The sequence below is a fragment of the Sus scrofa genome, chromosome 15, assembly GCF_054392235.1.
Source record: "Sus scrofa isolate SSC_HxYL_T2T_F1_AM1 chromosome 15, Sscrofa_HxYL_maternal_Yorkshire_Landrace_v2.0, whole genome shotgun sequence".
Classification (NCBI taxonomy): Eukaryota; Metazoa; Chordata; class Mammalia; order Artiodactyla; family Suidae; genus Sus; species Sus scrofa.
Window position 1 is genome coordinate 146,707,773 of NC_139397.1, and position 15,388 is coordinate 146,723,160.

General features: G+C 46.3%; 1 protein-coding gene across 1 annotated transcript in view; it reads right to left on the minus strand.

Moving 5' to 3' along the window:
- Window positions 1-2,614: 2,614 nt before the first annotated feature.
- PDE6D (phosphodiesterase 6D) overlaps window positions 2,615-15,388 on the minus strand; it is a 50,518-nt gene continuing 37,744 nt past the window's right edge. The window contains exons 2-5 of the mRNA XM_003483755.5: window positions 7,277-7,365; window positions 6,289-6,414; window positions 5,505-5,610; window positions 2,615-3,206 (exon numbers count right to left, since the gene is read on the minus strand). Coding sequence (XP_003483803.1) covers window positions 3,125-3,206; window positions 5,505-5,610; window positions 6,289-6,414; window positions 7,277-7,365 — 403 coding nt within the window. The 3' untranslated portion in view covers window positions 2,615-3,124. The remainder of the gene's footprint in view (window positions 3,207-5,504; window positions 5,611-6,288; window positions 6,415-7,276; window positions 7,366-15,388) is intronic.

Sequence of the window (15,388 nt, forward strand, 5' to 3'; positions counted from 1 at the left end):
TGCTTTTGGCTGCTCTACTAGAGACAAAGCTCAGGAAAGGCAGGCTTGTGCCTCCTATGACTTCTCACTGATACACGCAGCAGGCCTGTACGTGTAGCCTGCATGTGGTAGATGGAGCTTCCTCCCCAGCTCAGGCCCAAAGAAGCCAGACAAAGTACTTCGCCGTGTGCATTGCAGAGGTCACGCAACACACTGGCCAGTGACACAGATGGGAAGACGGACCCGAGGACACTTTAGCCAAAACTCTCTAAATAGGAATCTGTCTGAAAAAAGCCTCAAGTTCTCCCACGCCTCTCTCAAAGGCCGTGCTGCCTGGGACTCCCCTGTCCTCTCCTCTCAATGTCCTCTTGAGCACAAGCTCCATCTACCAAGGGGATCTAGCCATGTGCAGGCTACACGTACAGGCCTGCTGCGTGTATCAGTGAGAAGTCATGGGAGGCACAGGCCTGCCTTTCCTGAGCTTTGTCTCTAGTAGAGCAACCAACAGCAAGGCCTCCCTTTTTTTTTCTTTTTTTTTGTTTTTTTTGTCTTGCCATTTCTTGGGCTGCTCCTGCAGCCTATGGAGGTTCCCAGGCTTGGGGTTGAATTGGAGCTGTAGCCACTGGCCTACGCCAGAGCCACAGCAACTCGGGATCCGAGCCGTGTCTGTGACCTACACCACAGTTCACGGCAATGCCGGATCCTTAACCCACTGAGCAAGGCCAGGGATCGAACCTGCAACCTCATGGTTCCTAGTCAGATTTGCTAACCACTGAGCCACGACGGGAACTCTGCTCCCTTTCTTTTTTTTTTTTTTTGGTTCTGTGCACTGAACGCTTCCCCTCACCTGCACAGGTCAGAACTGGGACCGCCCTCTGTACCTTAAGCGCGCTGCTCGGAGACCTCAGGTTATCTACAGCCACCGGTGTACATATGCGTGTCTCTAATGTTCACTAAGTGCCTCTACCAGCATTTCAAAGTATGGTCCACAGACCACCTATGGCAGAATCACTCAGGATGCTTTCAGAGGCAGATTTCTGGGCCCCACACCTACTGGATCAGCATCTCTGGGGGTGGGCAGGTACCCGTGCACGATTGAGAACCAGTGTCTGTACACTGTGCCAGGCCTGGTCTGCATGCTTCTCCTTCCAGTAACATTGTGTGCCCTTTAATGTATTCACAACCCCTCCAGATTTCCAGGCATTTGGAACTGCACCCACCCTCCAAGGCCTGACCTTCACCTACCAAGGGTCTCGGTCCCTGCAGCTCCTGAGTCCTGTGCCCCGGCCTGTGCCCCCTCCCTTCTCCTCCCATCACGGCACTCAGCCATCCTCCCAGTCAGCTCAGATCCCACCTGGGCTCGCAATTCCTTGATCAGTGTTGTTCCCGAAGTGCACACACTTTTTTTTTTGCCTTGCTTGTTTCATGACAGAATGATCAAAAGCGTCTCAGAGTGACTGGGCTACGAATTTTTTTGTTGGTTTTTTAGAGCAGTGAGCAAAGAAGTGTGTTCCTGACAGTGCTGGCTGGGGAGTGAGTGGAGATGGGCAGTGAAGCAGGTCTCAGCAGGTGGAGGAGCCTCTTCTCCACCGGAGGAGTCCAGGCCTGAGAAAGCCCCCCCGACAGGATTCTGGGGAGCAGATCTAGTTCAGCAAGAGGAAAGGAGACAAGTTCACTCTGAGAAAAGACATGGCATTTCTGGAAAGCAGAAGAAAGCACTTTTACTTTTTTTTTTTTAAATCCAACCTTTGGCATTTAAAAATTAGCTTCTGAAGATAATAGATCTAATGTGAAGAATGATGGTGAAGGTTTACCGAAAATGCACTGCTTTTCCTCCCCACCCACACATGTGAACAGGCCCTGGGCGGTAACAGATGGAAGGAGCAGGAATCTGGGAGCAGGGGTGACACCAAAGAGGGCTTATTTCTTGGTGTATTTTTCCCTCCTCTGATCTCAGATCTTAGGACTTTAGGATCCTGAAAACTCTTTTTTTTTTTTTTTTTTGCTTTGTAGGGTTGCACCCATTGCATGTGGAAGTTCCCAGGCTAGAGTTTGAATAGGAACTACAGCTGCCGGCCTACGCCACAGCCACAGCAATGCGGGATCCGAGCCGTGTCTGCGACCTACACCACGGCTCAGAGCAACAGTGGATCCTTAACCCACTGAGCGAGGCCAGGGATCAAACCCGCAACCTCATGGCTCCTCGCTGGATTCATTTCCGCTGAGCCATGATGCGAACTCCTGTGACTTCTATCCTTTCACTTAAAAATATGAGAGGCCCTCTTCCACCAACTTAGAACATCTAGCCTTTCTGGAAACCTCTCGAATAAAAACACATTATAAAAGAAAAAGTTAAAAACAATAACAACAAACAAACAGGGTGCACGTAGGCTGTGGGAGAGAACCACTAAGCAGCCCGTATGAAAGACCAATGTTAAGGTCCCGGGTCTTGCTCGCATACATGGTACGTTCCTGGAAAGCAGTGGCTGAAGCACTTGGGCACCGCAAGATCTATCCGCTCACCTCGGGAGTAAGTACAGGAAATGTGATCCTACAGTCTGTTAAGTGTCTTTCTTCCCATCACGGAGCCAGGTTCATATTCCGAAAAAAAGGAGAGATGAAAGCAAGGCCATGCTAAAGACGTAGGAATATTTTAATTCATATGTTTTAATTCATTACGTAATAATAATATCACAGTCTATTTTACAAGTTAAATGAATGAGAATGTATGAAATAGAAATGGTAGGAAAATACTAAACGTGGGTCAGGAACATGAATTTTTCCAAAACCAGGGGCCAAAGGAAGATGTGTTGCCTGCAGGGCCCGAGGAAGAGGCAGGGAGGGTGACGGGCACGGCTCTTGGTGTGTTTGTCCCCGTGTCTACTCCAGGAAGGAGTCCAGACTCCCCCTCTGCCCTGGTCTGGGGTTGGGAGTTTAGTCTGGTCAGTGGAAGGTGGTGGCTTGAGAGAAAAAAGGCTTCTGGTTACCTACACAGAGCTGGTCCCCTGGTGGCTGCAGGTGGGTTTTGCCGTAGAGGGAATTAGGGGTGGAAGTGTCAAAAATCGAATGTATGGAGGAAAAAAGTAAACAGTTTTCTCCTTCCCCCTAAAAAAACATATTCTTGAAATGCACACACATTCTTCTCTCAAACGTAGAAAAGTCTCACTCTGGATGTGCTTACAAGAAGATCGTCGTCAAAAAACTTTGTCTCTATGATAACATTCCCGCTATAAGTAAGAAGAGAGGGCGAAAGAGTGAGTGTGTTAGGCAACAGATTTCGTTTCCACTAAGTGGTTTCAACCTGGGTCTGCTGGTGCTGGGCCTGTGGACACGCCCTCACCTATAACCTCGACTGAGGGATGTTAAAATCAGTGTCCACATGGGGTTAGACATCTAACAGGACACTTAACTTATGTGACTAGGTTTGTCTTCTCGAGGGTCAGAAATCGAAAGAGAGAGCATGTCTTAAACCACTGTATACTGAAGGCCCTTAGCAGAGTGCTCTAAGACACTGACTTTCTTTTTTTTTTTAGGACTGTACGGAAGTTCCCAGGCTAGGGGTCCAATGGGAGCTGTAGCTGCCGGCCTACACCACAGCCACAGCAACACCAGAGCCAAGCTGGGTCTGTGACCTACACCACAGCTCACGGCAATGCCTGATCCTTAACCCACTGATTGAGGCCAGGGATCGAACCCGCAACCTCATGGTTCCTAGTCGGATTGGTTTCTGCTGCGCCAGGACAGGAACTCCAAGAGACTGACTTTCTGACCACACGGAAACCTGCAGGCCCCAGGAGTGGGGCCCTTCCCTCTACAACTGACTCTAGTGGACAGCTGTGGGCTGGCTGGCCTGCATCTCCTCTGCTCACTTTGCGTAATGGCGCTGTGCTCTTCTACTGGGGACACCCCATCTCCAGTTCCTGGGGCAGTCGAAGGCTCCCTCCCTCACCTGGCAAAGGGGTGGGCACAGGATGTACTCTGGGCCAGTCAGACTCCCTCCCTGGGGCAGGATCCTTCCGATGGCTGCTTCAGGACGAAACCATCCACAATTTTCGCTACCTGCATCTTTCGAGATGCTCAGGTCTCAGCCCTACTCTTTCAACTGTCATGCAGGCCAGAGTCAGTTTCTATGGCCTACAGCTCAGGAACCCCAAAGGATACATCTGTATTGTACGGAGGGCAATTTCGTTTTTCTTGATGAGTATCTCAGTGCTTCCAAATCAAACTATTCTTGAACTGAGTTAAGGGTAACAGGAGCACTATGTTGGGTTCTAAAAAGTAAGGCATGACTTAAATAAACTAAATATGTTATCACAGACCTACTGATGTTAGTACCTGAAAGAAATCAGGCCTGGTCAAGAAGAAGTCATACAAGGGCCAATAAAATCTAAGCATATGACACGACATATGACACTATACTTTTCCAGGGTAATTAACAGCCAGCGGATATATTTTTGCTGGTAGTTAATTATAAAACAGGCAAATAAGGAACTCGAGCTCAGACTGGCCAACAAAATATAAAAAAACCCACTATACGATGATGGGTATTAAAAATACGATTAAAAATCGATTCGAGATTTACGAGGTAAATAACCTCTATTTACAGATTCAGTGTAGCAGTCATAAAGGACCTGCTTAAAGAGATGAACCAATAGTACACAGTTACTTGTGTGAATAGTTTGTTACTAGGCAATATTACTAAAACTTTTTTTTTTTTTTTTTCTGGCCACACCTGTGCCACATGGAAATTCCTGAGCCAGGGTTTGAACCCATGCAAAAGCAGTGACCCAAGCCACAGCTGGGACAATGCTGGGTCCTTAGCCCACTGCACCGCAAGCAAACTCCCTAAAGCTTTTGAAAGACTAATATCTTTTCCCAAGAGAAAACAGTAGGTGGGCAGTTAGTGACATTTTTGGGGGGAACAAAGGATGAATAATTATTCTTTGAGCAGGAAGCACAGCTATTAAAACGGTAAGCGAACCTCTGAAAAACTATAACCAAACATTAGCCTCTAAAGCAGAATCAGGACTTTGTCCGGTTTTGTTGAAAGCCCTTCAAAGGAAGTACAGAGTACCAGAAGTTAGGCAGTCAGGAAAGGGAGCAAATTAGCACAGATTTTATATACATTAGGTGCCAGTTTCCTTCCATACCATCTCATTTTATCCTCCGTACACCTCTGTGCGGGAGAATTATTAATTCTGCATTTACAGAGGAGGAGAATAAGACCAAAAAGGCCCAGAGAGGTAAAGTACAGGGTCCAAGGTTACAGAGCCAGTCAGAGTTAATCAGGAATTAAGTCCAAGGTCTAATCCGAGGTGGTTAATTCTTCCCATTCTATCCCACTGGCTTTTTCACATGACGAAAGTCAGGGAGCTGTAAACTCCAGACCCCGATACTCTTTCACCCTTTTTCTCAACCTTGGCCGCCTGCCTGCCTGCCTGCCTGCCGACCGGGACGCAAGTCCCACCAGTCTGGGATTCCTGCTTCGAGACACGGCCCACAGTTCCTGCGGCCCGCTCACTCACGTTAGCACGCTGGCTGGCATCATCTGGGACTCGGGCGCTGCCTCTATCAGGGACTGCCAGGTGTTTGTGGAGTTAGGGATCACAAAGCCAAACTCGAAGAACCACTCTGAGGGAAGAAGGAAAAGCGGGTGAGCTGGCGCCCTGCGCAGACTCTCAGGCTCCTTGTCCCCTCCGTTAGAGCAAGCCTCTTCCTACCCGAGGACCTCGGAGGAAGCCATCACAAACTCCCCGGGCCAGAGGCACAAGGAAAGACACAGAAGCCCTCTTCGGGCTGTCGGAGGCCTGCGCCCTAGGCGCTGGGGTCTAAAGGACTAGGACCAGCAACACCTTCTTGGAAGTGGGCTGGGTGTGGATTATAAACAAAAGTACAGAGTGGCCTTTTCACTTGCAATTTCAGCTCGAAGACACACACGTGCACTCTTCCACTTCACGGTGAAGTGAATGCAGAGTGGCCTTGCCAGGCGAGTCTGTACGAGACTGTATGGAGAGCACTGTACCAGGCCCTAAACAGCAGCTTCCTCGTGACCGGGTTACAGTACGCGTCAGTGACAAGGCAGCCCACCAGGCTCAGAAACCCTTTTGTTGGCTCAGAGCCCCCGTGGAGTTGCTAGCTTTGTTTTTGCTTCTTTTCGCTGGGGCTCCCCAGTCTGCCAGCCTGTAGGAACTCTATCACAAACTGAGATGCAAAATAAATGTTATCAAAGCAGTGCTCTAGTTCGCTGAGCCTTGACTTTTGTCCCTGTCACCCTAAGCCCGGATTTCAGGCATGGAGGCAGCAGAATACCTTCTAGGCATTGCCCTTTGAAGTAAACTTTTTGTTCCAGGCGAAATTTTTCCATTTGCTCTGCTGAAGAGAAGTTCAATTCTCGAGACACTGCCTTGCATTTGAGGATTTTCTTGGGAACACGGGCTGGTAAAGAAAAAGAAATATTGAAACCATTTCTGAGAGCTTCTTAGAGCTGATTTAGAGAACATGTTATCTATGTTAAATTTCAGAGAATGCCTTGGTAATAGAATTACACTTCTTAAAAGCAGAGGTCCCAAACTGGTCCAGTGCATTTGATGGAAAGATCTTCCAGGAACAACCGATTGAGGGCATCTAAAGGCCTTACCCAGCTCCTCTTATCAGGAAGGGGATGCATGGGAACCTTCTCTCTATTCTGTTCTGCTAGTTTTGTTTTATTCTATTTTATTTTATTTTAATTTTATTTTATTGTCTTTTCTAGGGCTGCTCCCACGGCACATGGAGATTCTCAGGCTAGGGGTCTAATCGAAGCTATAGCTGACGGCCTACGCCAGAGCCACAGTAATGCAGGATCTAAGCCGCGTTTGCAACCTACACCACAGCTCACGGCAACGCCGGATCCTTCACCCACTGAGCAAGGCCAGGGATCGAACCCGAAACCTCATGGTTCCTAGTCGGATTCGTTAACCATTGAATCACAACGGGAACTCCTCTGTTCCACTAGTTTTAACTCCTTGGTTTTTCTTCTACTTCAGGGAGATACAAATGCAAATTTTCTTTTGGAAAAAGGTCGAGATCTTAGTTTTTAACTTTGAGTAGGCTAATGTAGCTAATGTTAAAGTTTCAGCACAAAGTGGGTTTTGGGGAGTGGGGGAAATATGAGATAGACACTAGAAATCTCAGCACCACGTGGACTGGCGGGCTGGGCCTGTAGAGGCTGGTTCCCTGGTGGGTCTGCATTAACCTAGCTCTCCGCTGTCCATGCTCCTGAGTCATCAGCCCTGTGCAGACAAAGCGTGGAAAGTACCTTCGTGCTCCACTCCAGGGACGGACAGGTCTTCTGTTCCTTGCCAGAGTATCTTCCCTGTCTCAGCATCCCGAAGGTTCATCCAATTTCTGATCAAACATATTAAGGAAGAATAAGGCATCGGAGGGACGGACTCCTGCTTTGTACTCTAGGCATCTCAGGTTTGCTTTTATCAACTCTTATTTGTTTTTTAGCAAGTTGCCCTAAGTGTTAAGGACCATGAAAGCAAATAAGAACGTACAGGAGAGTGCAAAAGACACCTAAAGGAAGCAGCAGAGACTTGGGGAGATCTTTTTATCGACATCGTGAGAACTTTAAGACTGTACACATCTAGAAATGGCAAGAAAGAGGTAGAAAATGAACAGTGCAAAATCTAAAATTTTCCAACAGAATCTGACCAGCCAAGATAAAAACCTAAAGAAACAGATATGAGAGAAATCCCAGGAAATGACTCAGGCAGATTGCCCTCCAGCGAAGAGCACAATCCATACGCTTTACTCACAAGTCCAGACTTCTCAAGCAGCTTTTTAGTGGCCTGCTTTTGTTTTATTATTCTTATTTTTTTATTTTTTTTTTTTGTCTTTAGGACCACACCCATGGCATATGGAAGTTCCCAGGCTAGGGATCCAATCGGAGCTGTAGCCGACGGCCTATGCCACAGCCACAGCCACAGCAATTCGGGATCCGAGCCACCCCTGTGACCTACACCACGGCTCATGGCAACGCCAGATCCTTAACTCACTGAGCGAGGCCAGGGATCGAACCAGCATCCTCACGGATACTAGTGGGGTTTGCGACCCACTGAGCCATGACGGGAACTCCTTAGTGGCCTGCTTTTAAGTATGAGAAGACAGCCGAGGATCACCAGAAACTCAAGAAAGTATTTACTATGAAAGGCAGACAAAACATGGAGAAAAAGGTAACTTAGAGGAAAAAAGAGTCTACAGAGGAAGATAAAAACTTTTTAAAAGCATTAAAAACACACACACAAATGACCGTCCACAACATAATCCTTACAAATACTAAAAGTTATATACAACTGAATTCTGCATATTTTAGGTGATTTTGAGACCGATCAACTAAAAATCCCTTTCAGTCAGAAAATGCCTTCTCACTTATGTTTTTATATTTTCTCATTTCTATATTGCTCATCACACAATAAATGAATCAATAATAACAATTAAAAAAAAGGAATGTTCCAGAGTTCTCATTGTGGATCATCCGGTTACAGATCTGCTGCTGTCTCTGTGAGGACGTGGGTTCGATCCCTGGCCTTGCTCAGTGGGTTAAGGATCCAGCATTGCTGCAAGCTGTGGCATAGGCCATAGATGAGGCCCTGATCCAGTATTGCTGTGGCTGTGTGCAGGCCTCAGCTACAGCTCTGATTTGAACCCTGGCCCGGGAACTTCCACATGCCACAGGTATGGCCATTAAAAAAAAAAAAAAAAAAAAAAGAATGTTCAGAGGACAAAAAGAACTCTAGGAAAATACACATTTTGACAGGAGCATCAAACAATTCAATACAAGGGTTGGAAGACGAAGAGATTCTTTCAGAAAGAAAAGGAAAACAATTATAAGGATAGAAGATAGGAGTAAAGATACAAAAACTGGACATCAGTATAAGAGGCCCCACTTTTAACTAAGAGGAGATCAAGAAAGACAGAACAGAAGAAACCAAGGAGAAGAAATCAAGAAGACGAATTCAAAGCCCTGTCCTAGATTAAAGGGTTTAGCAAGGGCCCAAGTCACATCACTGTAAACTTGGAGAACATCAAGTTAAAGGGAAGCTTCCAGAGGGAAAGGAGTTGTTTAAAAAAGGGTCAAAGAATTCCCGTCGTGGCGCAGTGGTTAACGAATCCGACTAGGAGCCATGAGGTTGCGGGTTCGGTCCCTGGCCTTGCTCAGTGGGTTAACGATCCAGCATTGCCGTGAGCTGTGGTGTAGGTTGCAGACGCGGCTCGGATCCCGCGTTGCTGTGGCTCTGGCGTAGGCCGGTGGCTACAGCTCTGATTCGACCCCTAGCCTGGGAAACTCCATATGCCACGGGAGCGGCCCAAAGAAATAGCAAAAAGACAAAAAAAAAAAAAAAAAAAAAAAGGGTCAAAATCAGAATGAATGAGACTTTTCAACGGGGACTCTGGAGGATGGAAAAAAATGGAGCAGCGCCTTTAAAATTCTCAAGGAAGTGATTCCTAAAACTAAAAACCCCTTACTTTCTCACAAAACGAATGGTCTCTTCAAGATGACAGGGAAGAGCAAAGAGGATGACACTGAACCCATGAAGCAAGGGCCTAAAACGAGAGGCAGGAGAGGGATCCTCAGGGGGACGGTGAAGGAGACCCCAAGACAAAAGCTCCTTCGCTGGCCCAGAGCAGGGGGTCCAGGGGCCAGACGGGAGCAAGTCAGAACATTCAGGGCGAGGCTTTCTTCTAAGAAGATGAAATTAAAAAAGAAAAAGAAAGAGGAGTTCCCGTCATGGCGCAGTGGTTAACGAATCCAACTAGGAACCATGAGGCCAACTAGGAACCATGAGGTTGCGGGTTCGATCCCTGGCCTTGCTCAGTGGGTTGGAGATCCGGCATTGCCGTGAGCTGTGGTGTAGTTTGTAGACGCGGCTCGGATCTCGCGTTGCTGTGGCTCTGGTGTAGGCCGGTGGCTACAACTCTGATTGAACCCCTAGCCTGGGAACTCCATATGCCGCCAGAGCGGTCCAATAAATGGCAAAAAAGACAACAAATAAAAAGAAAATGATTTAAAAAAAAAAAAAAAAAAAAAGAAAAAGAGAGAAATTCATAGACTAGCTGGTGTGTTTATGTGGAAAGAGGATTTATTCAATCAGGGAAGATTTGGCGGTCAAACTAGTGAGACGTATAGACAATTTAAGCAACTGAACAAAAAAAGAGATAATTGTTAGCATGAGGGAAAAGTCAAAGGTGGTGCTGGGAGAAAGGAGGGGTCGCGATATACGATATACGCCGAGGCTTATATCGTATATAAGCAGACCACGCACGGACCCACTACAGTCACCTTGGGAGGCTGCGGGAAGGAGAGAGTGTGCGTGTGATCAAGTGTCAAGCGGTGAGAAAGAACAAAACTCATTTCCTAAGACAGGAGACAGACAGAGAGACAATGCCTAGAGCAGAAACATTCAGACACAACCACAGCGTGCTGTTTAGAAGTCTCAAGGAAAAGAAATCGTCCAGGGAAAAAATTCTTTTCTCTGGGGAGTAGAACATAGGAGTGGGAGCACACGGAATGTGCTCTTCCTCATTAGGAAAACGGGTGGAGTTAAGGCTCTAAACGCTGTACACATACAGCTCTGATAACAATAAAGACTCAATTTAAAAGGAGAGACCCAAGTTTTTTGTTTCTAAAAACCAGGGACAAATCACTAGAGGAAAAGGAAATGAATATCCCCTGTGCCTGCAGGCTGAGCCTGCGAAAGACGGTCAGTATTTGTAGAGACGAATCTTCATAGAAATAGTTAATACAGTTTACATGCCTTTTTTTTTCTTTTTCTTTTTTGCTGTCTAGCAACCAAACGCTCTTTTCAAGCAGCTCCCTGCAGCCTCCCTTCCCCCATGGGAGGCAGTGACTGCTCTGCACTACAGCGACTAGAAGATCTAGATCCTTCTCTCTGGGTCATGGTGCAGCTGGGGGGAAGCACATGACCTAGGCTTGGACCCCTGAGCCCTGAAGCTGTAGTCACACAAGGATTTAAGGAAGAGTTAGCAGTTCTTCAGGGTGGGGCAGCAGGCTGTGCCAACCTGACCCTTCCTGCAGTGTGGCCGGCTGCTCTAGGCCCCGTCCCTCCAACTGCCAGTCAATTCTGAAAGCACCAGAGCCTTCCAGAGCCTCTCCCATGGTCTGGGTAGCTTGCAGTGAAGAACCCTAACAACAGGTTGATGAGCATCGTCACGTATGTGATGGTGTGACATTTCACCCTCTGGAGAGATACTTTCTAAGTTTTGCTGCTTTATAGGAAAAGTCATGGGAGTTCCCGCTGTGGCGCTGGGGAAAAGAATCTGACCAGCATCCATGAGGATGCAGGTTTGATTCCTGGCCTCCATCAGTGGGTTGGGGATCCAGCACTGCCATGAGCTGTGGTGTAGGTGGCAGCCACGGCTCGGATCCTGAGTTGCTGTGGCTGTGGTCTAGGCCAGCAGCTGCAGCTCTGATTTGACCCCTAGCCTGAAAATTTCCATATGCTGTGGGTGCAGCTCTAAAAAGAAAAAAAAGAAAAGCCACAAAAGATAACCAAGGGCTATTCAGCAGTGTGCCTTGAATGTGATGGGTACCAAAGCCTCCTGTGCCTTCAACCTGCTTGCGCACTGCCACCTGAACCCACCATTGCTTTGAGGTTGTGTTGGCTGTGCCATTCTCCTCTCAGTGTGTAATCCTGAACAAACTCTCTTTGTCTGCTCATTATATTGCTGGATATTGCTGCTCTGTGTCACCTCTGTGGTTTTCTCTCCTCTGTTTCATATTTCCATGCTCCACTTTTTTGGGGCATCCATGGTACGTGGAAATTCCTGGGCTAGGGATTGAACCTGAGCCAGAGCAGAAACCAGAGCTGTAGCAGTGAAAATGCCAGATCCTAACCCGCTGAGCCACCAGGGAACTCCCTTTGCTTTTTTATTCTTGGCTGCATCTGTGGCATATGGAAGTTCCTGGGCCAGAGAATGAATCCAGGGCCATAGTGCAACATACTCCACAGCTGCAGCAATGCCAGATTTTTAACCTGCTGTACCACAGTGGGAACTCCCTACTTTTTTCTTTTTCTTTTCTTTTCTTTTTTTTTTTTTTTGTCTTTTTGCCTTTTCTAGGGCCGCTCCTGCAGCATATGGAGTTCCCAGGCTAGGGGTTTAAAGGAGCTGTAGCCACTGGCCTACACCAGAGCCATAGCAATGTGGGATCTGAGCCACTTCTGCGACCTACACCACAGCCCACGGCAACGCCAGATCCTTAACCCACTGAGCAAGGCCAGGGATGGAACCCGAAACCTCATGGCTCCCAGTCGGATTCGTTAACCACTGTGCCACGACGGGAACTCCCCTATTCTTTAACAACTAAATTCAACAGCAAAAGTATACATACTTGCCATGTCTTATAATTCTAACACATATTCTTACCCATTCTAGAGTCTTCATATATTAAGAGAAAGCTTCCTGAACTGGAGAGATAAAACAATCTATAATATGGCTCTAGCAAGTCCACTCTGAGCTTAGATCTAAACAGAACCGCCTTAGAAATTTAAGCCCAAGGTTTTCAGAAGACACAGTACTCACTGAACCTGCTCTGTACATGGTTTTTTGTTCTTTTTCTACAGTCTCTCTCCCTCTCTTTCTTTGGCCATGCCCGAGGCATGTGGAAGTTCTGGGGCCAGGGACTGAACCCGAGCCACATCAGTGACAACACCAGGTCTTGTCAACTCACTGAGCCACCAGGGAACTGTCTTCTTCTACATAGTCTTTTATGTACCGATACAGCCATACCACCAGACTTTCTTAAATTAAACAACAAAACTAAAATTACTCTTAATGTTCTAGGCTCACATGCAAGTAGGACATTCTAACAGAAGTACTGCCAGAAAAGCCTCAGGGAAGGGGCTCTCCTCACAAAGCAACAGATGGATAAGACTCAGCAGCTTCCAGAAAAAGCATTACTGCCCCTGGCCCAGGTCAGCAAAGAAAAGCCTTGGGCCAGGACTCACTCTTCAATCTACTAGGGGATAAAAAGAAGAAAGGCTTAAATTAGAGTGTCTCTCTGAAAGTTAGTGGATAGTGAATTTAAGTTTCCTCCATTTTGTAGCAAAGGAGAGAGGCTGCGAAAAATATATGGTTTATCTCCCTAATAGAAGCATCTCTTCTCTGATAAACTATCAGATTAAGGACTTAATTATCTTTTGGGAAAATGCATTTTTTAAAAAATATATTTGGCTAGTTCAACAATTAGGCATTTCCTGTATACACCCTAATCTGGAAAACTATCTATTAGTGTCTATATCATGCACTTCATTTCATAATCCTAAAAAAAAGCCTGTGAGATTTTAGCTGTAATAAATAACACAAAATGAGAGAAATACAAACAGAGCTCCATCCAATGATGCTGGGATGGAGGCTACTTAGTTCAGGTTCTACAATTTTAGGGGTGAAAAGGAAGGCTCTTAGATCAGTGATGCGGTCATTTGCAAACGGCTTTCTAAATCATAAAAATACAAATTCACGATAGCCTATCAGCAAAAAATAAATAAAAATGATTGAGGTAGGTGTCTTAAAATGATAACAATGAGAAATGCTGGTCTGCAAAAGAGGAAGCATATTTGGCTAAAAATGTTGGAAATGAAAGGCAAACTCTGATGGCTGATCATCATCTGGCTGAAAATATTTTTAACAGTTTTTTGCCAACTAGAAAGAACGTTGAGTTTTAAGACTCAAAGGTCAAGTCACTTCCAATCTTGAGAGAGGAGAGGATTAGGTAGACAAGCTTTAAGGAGGGGGTGCTGGAGGACTATTTATAAATACCACCTTCTGGGTCAGCCAGGTCTTTTCTCATTTAAAAGCTCCCTGGTGATTTATGCGCAGGTTGGAGGACACAAAGGAGTGCTCATTTACTGAGGGCCTTTGCTGGGAAGAGAGCTGGCCCTTGGTAGCCCCTTATTTGGAACCCAGGCAGACAAAAGTAAGAGTTCTTAAAAATAAGCTTCAGACCAAAAAGCAATCGTTTGTAAGGTGCCATGCCTTAGGAAGGAAATAAACTAAGACAAACCTTACGGACGAATGAGAGACACTTGGCTCCACGTGGAAGGTGGCATAAGTCCTTTCATGTTTTAAAGACCAGCCGTGGTCTGGAGTGATTTAGGTGCAGCCCAGCACAGGAGCTGGGGATAGACCTGAGGTAGAGAAGGCAGTTAGGGAGGTGGGGGTGGACAGGGAAGCGAAGGTGTAGGGATTGGAAGAAACCAGTTAGAAGAGTGGGATATGAGGTAAATTTCCTCATACCTTAAAAAAAGCACCTTCGGGAGTTCCCGTCGTGGCGCAGTGGTTAACGAATCCGACTAGGAACCATGAGGTTGCAGGTTTGATCCCTGGCCTTGCTCTGTGGGTTAGGGATCCGGCGTTGCTGTGAGCTGTGGTGTAGATCACAGACACGGCTCGGATCCCGCGTTGCTGTGGCTCCGGCGTAGGCTGGTGGCTACAGCTCTGACTCGACCCCTAGCCTGGGAACCTCCATATGCTGCGGGAGTGGCCCAAGAAATGGCAAAAAAACCCCCCCAAAAACCGCCTTAAAATACATTGTCACAATCATCTATAGAAGCATTTTTCTTTTTTTTGTCTTTTTAGGGCTGCACCCTCAGCATATGGAGGTTCCCAGGCTAGGGGTCTAACCGGAGCTACAGCTCCCAGCCTACACCAGAGCCACAGCAACGCCAGATCTGAGCCGTGTCTACGACCTACATCACACCTCATGGCAATGCCGGATCCTTAACTCACTGATTTGATCCCTAGCCCGGAAACTTCCTATGCTACAGGTGTGGCCCTAAAAGAAAATAAAAGTGACAGGTGAAGGGGGATAATATTTCTAAATTCACATATTATTTTATTAAAATTATGATCCTAAATATGTATGTAAAAACATACATTTGCCTAATCCATCCACAGCTCTTTCTAAATATACTTTTTCATTGGAAAGATAAGAGACTGCCTTATATTCAGGGCCCCTTAAGTTTGGGCATTATTCTGATAATTATGTGGGTTTTCTCTACTTAAAATCAAAGCACTCCTTGAAAAAGACACATGCACCTGTATGTTCACTGCAGCACTATTCACATTAGCCAAGACATGGAAACAACCTAAACGTCCATTGACAGATGAATAGATTAAGAAGATGTGGTGTATATACACAATGGAATACTACTCAGCCATAAAAAAGAACAAAATGCCATTTGCAGCAACATGGATGGGCCTAGAGACTCTCATACTAAGTGAAGTCAGAAAGAGAAAGACAAATACCATATAATATCACTTATATCTGGAATCTAATATACAGCATAAATGAACCTTTCCACAGAAAAGAAAATCATGGACTTTGAGAATAGACTTGTGGTTGCCA